At 39.7% G+C, this 8,223-nt stretch overlaps 1 protein-coding gene across 2 annotated transcripts in view; it reads right to left on the reverse strand.

Annotated features, from left to right (window-relative positions):
* Positions 1-7,973, reverse strand: part of HPF1 (histone PARylation factor 1) — a 10,091-nt gene extending 2,118 nt beyond the window's left edge. The window contains exons 1-6 of one of the 2 annotated variants that reach the window (XM_072406046.1): positions 7,904-7,973; positions 5,644-5,809; positions 3,819-4,002; positions 2,889-2,987; positions 2,649-2,799; positions 1,002-1,089 (exon numbers count right to left, since the gene is read on the reverse strand). In XM_072406046.1, the coding sequence (XP_072262147.1) occupies positions 1,002-1,089; positions 2,649-2,799; positions 2,889-2,987; positions 3,819-4,002; positions 5,644-5,809; positions 7,904-7,927 (712 nt within the window). In that variant the 5' untranslated portion in view covers positions 7,928-7,973. Of the gene's footprint in view, positions 1-1,001; positions 1,090-2,648; positions 2,800-2,888; positions 2,988-3,818; positions 4,003-5,643; positions 5,810-7,841 lie in introns of both variants that reach the window. The other variant, XM_072406045.1, reaches the window with a different exon arrangement.
* Positions 7,974-8,223: the final 250 nt, after the last annotated feature.

Raw genomic sequence — 8,223 nt, forward strand, 5'->3', positions numbered from 1 at the left:
GTTCTTATCTTTTTCCCACTGTACAGCAGTTAGGGCAGGAATCAGCAGGGGGCGCTGTGTTGGCTTCTTTCGCTCTGCACTGCAGCCAGGAGGAGAGACACGCTGCAGCCAGAGAGGAGACACACGCTGCAGCCAGCATCGGGTGAGTATCTTATTTTGGTTATTTTATAACACATTTGTCGTATAAGACACACCAACTTCCCCCCCCAGTTTTGCGTCTTATAGGGCAAAAAATACGGTAATCGGTCATACATACACATGGAAAAAAAAAATATATAAAATATAAGTTGTTCCAACAGCTTTAGTAGAAACTATAACGTTTAAAACATTTTTAAATAAAATTATTCTAAATTTAAAACACAGTTGCAATGAATTCAAGTTTATATAAAGTGTATCACATATCTAAAAAAGGTGACTAGGAAACTGCAAAAGTCATACAAGAAACAATAAATATTTTCCAGCTAGAGAACATTGTGCGGGTGAAGATTTCTATAAAAGGAACAAAATAGCACAGATTGTAAATACAGGTAGTGCCCGAGTTAAAGTAATCCGGCATACGGACGACTCCTAGGTAGTACTGCCAATTTGATCTATCTGTATGTGTATATTGAGGCTGCACAGAAACTAAAAAACATTGAAGGAAGGTTGGCCAATTACAGAGATAATGAAAATATCTAGAGTCATCTGAAGACAATCGTAATACCAGAGATTTTATGCCCGAGACTGAAGCAGATGATAATATAAAAAGATTCCAGAACAAATGAATTACAAATACAATGCATGCGTTTCTCCTTCAGGTTTTGGATCTTTCCTTATCAAAGCAATTAAAGCTACTTAGATCACGTTTATATTTCTTGTGCGGTTCTTAGCTTAAAAACACATCATGACCTGCTATAGACCTGTTTTATAACATTGGTTTGTGAACAGACCCACATATTTACATGCCTGCGTTTTGGACAACCAAACCACATCTTAATATTGTAAACAATGGCAAATCTTACCATCAGTTTCAGGAAGTTCTCGGTAGCCAACATCATTCTTATCTACAGGGACCACCAGACCTGCACCATGGAAAGACTTGGTCACCACCTGATGGGGAAAGGGGGGGGGGGGGGGGGTTTACAGAAAAATAAATGAAAGCTGAATGTCATGAACTAACAAGTGCTTGTCCTCCAACTCTGTTATGTATTATGTATGTATGTATGTATGTATGTATATATTTTTTTTTTTTTTTTTTTTTTTTACAAGGAAAACTAAAACCCAACTACAGCCGGATAAGGTTTATAATCTGCCAGGACAAAGGCTCCACTTACAAAGAACAAAATCGTATTCAATCCTGTCATGGTGACCACAATAAAAATGTGAAAACTCTAAAGACTACAAAAATATCCTTCAAACTTCAATCAATATTTCTATCAGGCCAGCTACAGCAATAATGATCAATATTGGGGATTTGAATATAATCCCGGCAGAGGCCAAAATACCATTTATGACTTATGACTTATTTATGTCAACACTTGCTGTCCAAAACTAAGAAAATATATTTTAAACACACCAGTGTTCTCCCCAGCCCCTTTTAGCTGGGTGCACCACCCACCCGGCTATTTTTGGGAGGTTACTGATGAGTTTTAGTCACAATACAGGGGTGGCCACCCACCTACAATTTCTCTCACCCAAATGTATGGGTTGAGCACTGCACACACGTATATATATTTTATATCTGCTTACCCCTCTACATGCTCAGCCTTACTACTAAGGCACTTCCACTTCAGAATGGTATTTCCCGGGTCCTGCACAGAACCTCAGACGCTGATCACGAGTTCAGACCTTCTTCAGGATTGATTAATCCCCATGTGGCTTCCAGAAGCCACTCAAACACTTGCACTAGCATCTGCTCATTTGGCAGCTGACGGCAGTGAATAAAACTACCACTCCCTGCCCCCCCCTATTCATTACCTATGGAATTACTACCATGCAGCATCACCCGGGAGGCAGCAGATCCCTGGTATGGAGAAGCAGTAACCACAACCTCACCGCTGTGAACATAGCCCAAGTCAGTCTGTACCAGGGAAATAGAGAAGGGATTCAGTTTCCTATAGAAACAACGGTTATCTGGCTTACAGATCTAGGCTGTACCTACTTGCTTGAGATTCTCTGCAACTCAACAGAACCCATAAATGTTGCCCTCCTTTTTATTACCGGATGTGTGAATGACCTCCCCCTACCTGAATTCTTGCCCCAAGTAGCATAGGTTATCATGCCAACAGTTCCAGGAACAAAAGCATGAAGGTGAGAAGAACCCCTCTTCTGCAGGCTGAACTGCCAAAGGACTAACAAACAGTCAGAAAAAAAAAAAATGTGACCATAGCGTCCTGCAGGGTAGGAAATAATAACTGAGGGGCATAGGTGGTAGGACTGTTATACTCCTGAATGTGTGCCTATTGTAGAAGGAGGAACCAATATCTCAGGTAGCGGTCTGAAAATATGTAATCAATAAAGGAGTTCATTTTGTGTGTGATCTCACTAGTGGTGTGGAAGCAAGCTAGTGACCTGTGTGTACACCACTGGTGACATCAATAGGTGGATGAAGGCTGATTGAATAAACAGCTAACAGTTACAATGTATATAAAATAAATACAATTACTAACTTTCTTGTCTCTCCGTTTCATGGAGTTAGATTTCTGCTCCAGTGAGTAGCCCAATTTATTTGCAGCTTCTGTTAGTTTCTCTATTAAGTCTTTCACTGTTGCAACTGTTTTCTTATCAGCAATTTCTTTTAACCTTTTTGTTGCAAATAGCCTGATAGATGAAAAAGAACAAAGGATGAAAAAAGGAAACTCATTACTCCTAAGAACAAAAAAAATCATTCCAAAGTGAGGAACACTTACCTGACAGCAGAAAATACATTATCTCCAGTTGGAGTGATGCTACACCCTTTAATGGCTTCATTTGTGCAAACAAAAATTGGCATCTCTTCAGGAGAATCTCTAGAATGTAAAAGTAAACTAAGTCTTTGATATTTATAACCAGCCAATAACAATATAATAGGAGACTGTCCAATGTATAAAACATAATACACACACACACACACTGAAGCACAAAGATCACATTGGGCAGATTTTACTTTCTAACCTGGAAATAATTAAATATAATGACAGCACAAAAAATGTCAGGTAGCAGCACTCTAACTATACAATAGAAAATAAAACGAATTAAGAGGATTTTTTAGGCATTATTATAATTTTTTTTTTGTTAGTAAGACTACCAGAATAAACGTATATATGTACCGTATTTTTCGCCGTATAAGACGCTCCAGAATATAAGACGCACCCAATTTTAAAGGAGGAAAATCTAGAAAAAAAAAAAAAGATTCTGAAAGATTATTCCCTTTCTGATCACTCATGTGCCATTCATACCGGTATTCCCCTTCTGATCACTCATGTGCCATTCAAATACCCTTTCTGATCACTCTGTGCCTTTCAAATTCCCTTTCTGATCACTCTGTGATATGCACATATATTGTCTATTTCACAAAGAAATTTGAGTGTAATTTTAAAGATATTCTGGTAATCTACTAAACAAAAAATATCGATATCAATGCCTAAAAAGTCCCATTTTTTATCCTGTATTTAATTTTATGAGGTTGCATGAACAAATGTACTTAATGTAAGATTTATAATCCAATGTCTCCATATATACACACACAAAAAACAAATACACATTTAGCACTTTCCTACCGGTGATCAAACTTCAAACTGCTCAACCACAAAAACAGCTTAACATTATTTTTCTACGTCGTCCCTGTTAAAATGTCTTACCTGTAGTATCCCATGTGAAATTGTGTCCTGCTGTCCCCAATAATAATGGTCTGAAATTCTGGCGGGTCATAAAAAAACCTCCAGTGCAGATTATAATTTACATCAGTTTTTTTAGATGAGTGTTTACCAGAAAGAATGTCATATGGGCCTACAAGCTGAAGACCAAGGCTGTTCTTCAGAACATCTGAAAACAGAGAATTGTAACTTTAGTGACAAAGAATAATGTTTTAACTCCACAATCAACACTATCCCAAGTCAATACAAAGTGTTCTACTACTGCAAATCTGTATTTTCAAAAGCAAAGTTGATTTAGTGGCACCCCAATAAAATGATGTTTTAGTACAACAAAAACATACAGATAAGAACCATCCACTTTCACTTCACTGCATCCAGAACCAAATAATTAGGAGGTAGTGGCCTTCCAGAATACAGACTAGGCTTATTTTTTTTTCCTGGTCAATTCATATTAAACTTTTTTCCCAATAAAATAATGACATGATTGCTACAGATCCCATGGCTCCTAGCCACTTTCCTTATGGATAATTTTAAAACTGTAAGCTCTTTGGTGAAGATTCTCTCCTCCTCTTGGGTATCAAGGTTTGTATCTGTCTGTCATTTGAAGCCCCTCTTTATGTTACAGAATTGCGTTATATGTTGGTGCTATAAAAAATTGTTTATTTTTATAGAAATGGTGTCCTTGTTCTGAAAATGCTAATTGCCCAGCTATTTCTGACTTCACCAGATTGTGATTTTCCAGGGCGTTTAAAAGACCTACCTGGTTCCCAAGTTCAAGAGGCAGTCCCCAGCAGTGCCCACGACATGCTCTTCCCCTGGAAGAGGTCTTCGGGCCGGTACACTAGGCGCCACCATCTTCTCCTCTTCGGATTCTTCTTCCTACGTCACCCGACCCAGGCGTGAGATCGGGTGATGTAGATGGGAAAAAAACTTGCCAATCTCACTGCGCACGTGTGAGATCTGCAATTTTTTTTTTCCTTTTGGCAAAAGGGCTCCTTCAAGATGCTCGGGCATGCACAAAAGGAACAGCCAAAAGCCTCCTGGGATGCGTGACGTAGGTATCCTGTGAGGCTCCGAGTTCTCATTCATAGAATTAGTAAGCGATGCTGCACCCTGTTTATTATTAAATGTATTAAAATTATTAAATATTGGACATATTTTGGTGAGTAATGCCTAAGAATTATAGCCTACAATGTAAAATAAATTTCCATGCAAAAAAATTTTTTTGGATGGAATAAGAACGCCAGGGAGGTTAAAAGCGGTTTATAAACTGTCTGTTCAAACCCAGTCTTGGGTCTCTATAGTCAGCCAGGACCAGAAGAAGCCGGGGAGGTTTTACATCCTTTACAGATATAGTTGGAATGCCAAAAAATCAGGAAACTCTAATATGAAACCTACACATTCTGTCGTAAAGTAGCAAAGTATTCCCATTGGATTCTCCTCCATATTTTGTCACTGTTTCTATTTATAAAAATCTGATCAGTCTATAAAAAGTTTTATAACATAAACCCCCAAACTCCTAAAAATTTGCTGTATGTCCCTGGTCCAGTCAGGTTATTTACCCAAAGAAATATAAATATTTTTTACCAGCTCACCTTCTCCATCTCATGGGTATAAAAAAAAAAAAAATGTTCCTAATGTATGAAGCATCCCATACAAAATATTATTCCAATGTAGTCTGAACGACTGCTCTAAGACTGACTATTAGTCTGCAGATAGGCAGATATGAGGGTATAGTGGTGAATATTATTGTTACCACTTAGAATAGTTGGATATTTGAAATAATAATAAAAATAAATTGTATTTTTACCAGACGGAGCCTTTGGGTCAATCTCTATGCAAAATGTCCAGAAGGTATAGAAATCTTCTGGCATAGTAAGCTTGTACAAGGATTCCACTTCCTGACGTAAACTCACAGGGACATCGGACGGATCAGATCGTCTTTTCTTAACATCGCCCTTTCCTGGGTCACCATTCTGCAAACCAAAGACAAAAAAATGTAAGCAAACATAAGTGAAAACTATAGAGGACTATTTTTGAAGTTTAGAGTTCAGTTTCATCTCTTTCCAGTCCTTTTGTTCTGGCTCAGTGTTTTGCAAAATGCAAGGAGAGCTAGGATAGGGAACCCAGGACCTTAGAAGTATCTGTCCTTGTAACATCTAATCAATTATATATTTGTTGACTCAGATTCCTAGTTTTAGGAGATTTGTGGATATCTTCATTGTAATTGTTCTTCATGCGGGAGGATCTGGCAGGAGGAAGCAAAGCCCTGCCTCTACCAAGATGGCTGCCTACACCTACAGATGGTGCAGGACAAGACCTGAGAGGTCAGTAATGGGAAAATATCTGATTCTTTTCAGGTGTAAGCTTTCCCATACGTTTTCTTCAAGCCTTTTGCTGGTCAGACACTTGTAAGGTTTTGCACAATGAGAAAAATCTAACATCTACATATGGATCATTTAGCTGAATTATTGGTGCTGGCCATTCTTAAAGTGGAAGTAAACTGGAAAAAAAAAAATCTCTTTGTAGAGCCTTTTATTCATCCAGTGGTTTCCTGGATCCGGTGTCATCCCAGTATCCTCCTTGGTTCTGGCGCAGAGGAAATGATGGTACCATCTTCTTTGGCCTTTTTCATGTCACCTGATCTCACACTGCTCGGGTGTAAGATTAGGTGATGTAGAAGGGGGAAAAAGTGTCAATCTCACTGCACATAAGAGATCTGCATTTTTTCCCCCATTGAAGAAAAAAAAAAGGCAGCTAGAAACCTGATGTATCCTAACAGCCTCAGCATTCCTATTCTGTCTTCGTCAATATGGCAATCAAGCCAGAAAGAGGATGGACTTTATGTTTTTTTAAAGGGGTTTTAAACTCAATCCTGATAAATAAGTCATTTTTACCTTATGCAGGCAGTCCCCGAATTAAGGACATCTAACATACGGACGACTCCTAGGTATGAAAGGCGCTTCCCTGCTTGCCCTGTGCAGGATGGAGGCTTGAAGGGGGGAGGGGCAGTTTGCATGACTTGCAGAAGAAATCTTTTGCTAAACACAGCTGAGGTTGAGGGTGATATTAGGGGGTGAGCTCTTCTGCAGCCTCTTGTAACTCTTTAACGATCCAGACAAACTCTGCAGTTGTTTCTTTTTGAATATCAAAGCACAGCTTGCTCCAGAGGTTGATGAGACAAACATCTGTGCTAATTTCATTTATTAAAATAATGTACCTGTTTGTACTTACATACAAATTCAACCTAAAGCACAGCTAAAAGCAGAATTTTCATTTTACATAAAAGGTTAGACAACCCTTTTATGTAAGGTAAAAAAATTTTGTTTGTGTTTAAATGCAACTTGCTTTTTTTCTTTAAACTCTATTGGATTCTATTCATTTCTAAATGAATGAATGGGATACTTATGTCACATCCCGGGAGGCTCGTGGCTTCTCCTGCACAAGCCCGAGTATCCCAGCCATGCACAGAAGGAGCCCTTTTGCCAAAAGGGAAAGAAATTATCTCACGCATGCGCAGCAAGATCGCCAAGTTTTTCCCCATCTACATCACTGGATCTCGCACCTGGGTCAGGTGACGCAGGAAGAAGTACAGACAGTAGATGGTGGAGCTTAGCTTGCCGGCCTAAAGACGGATACCAGGACCCGATGGAAGAAATGTGGACCGATAGTCTGCGGGATTGAAGGGAAGTGTATTATTTTTGGTTTTACTTCCTCCTAAAGAACAAACCTACAGTCCCTATCAGATATGTAACCCGGGGACTCCCTGGTAATGTAAGATAACAATGAGAGTTTAGGTCCGCTTTCTGTATGGTGGCGCTGGTTCTGTAGGGCTCAGTGCAGCTATCCAGCCGCTGATCCCCTGGCGCTCACTGACAGACATGAAATGGACTCCAGCCGCCCTCAGGTAATGTGTATGACATGTCCGGACCGCCGGCAGCCTCTCACACGTCGCCCTGCATTCATCCTGCCACAGCCTGCGCTCCCTGTGCTCGGCTCGGCGCTCACCTGTTGCTCATCTCGTGTTCTTCTTTTCCCGCCTCCCGCCATGTCAGAGAGTTTACTCTTACCGCGCCAGCTCGCAGTGACGTCATCCCTTCAGCTCCACCCAGCTACCTTCGTCGGCGAGCACGCAAGCTTATTATCAATCACCTGTCACGTGTTCCTCGGCAAAATAATTACAAAGAAAAAAACAATTATTATCATTACGCATAGCTAGAACATCCTGGAGAATTCTTATTTTTTATATCACGAATCATGAGGAGTTTCTAGTAAATCTTTTACATAGTGTTATTTGCCATTATTAAACATGGCGTGCCAGGCTTTAGCTCCTGATCCTGGATTTCCTGCTTGATCAGTATTCAGTGTTCACTGGATATGTAACATGTAG

Source organism: Pyxicephalus adspersus, chromosome 3, assembly GCF_032062135.1.
Source record: "Pyxicephalus adspersus chromosome 3, UCB_Pads_2.0, whole genome shotgun sequence".
Taxonomy (NCBI): Eukaryota; Metazoa; Chordata; class Amphibia; order Anura; family Pyxicephalidae; genus Pyxicephalus; species Pyxicephalus adspersus.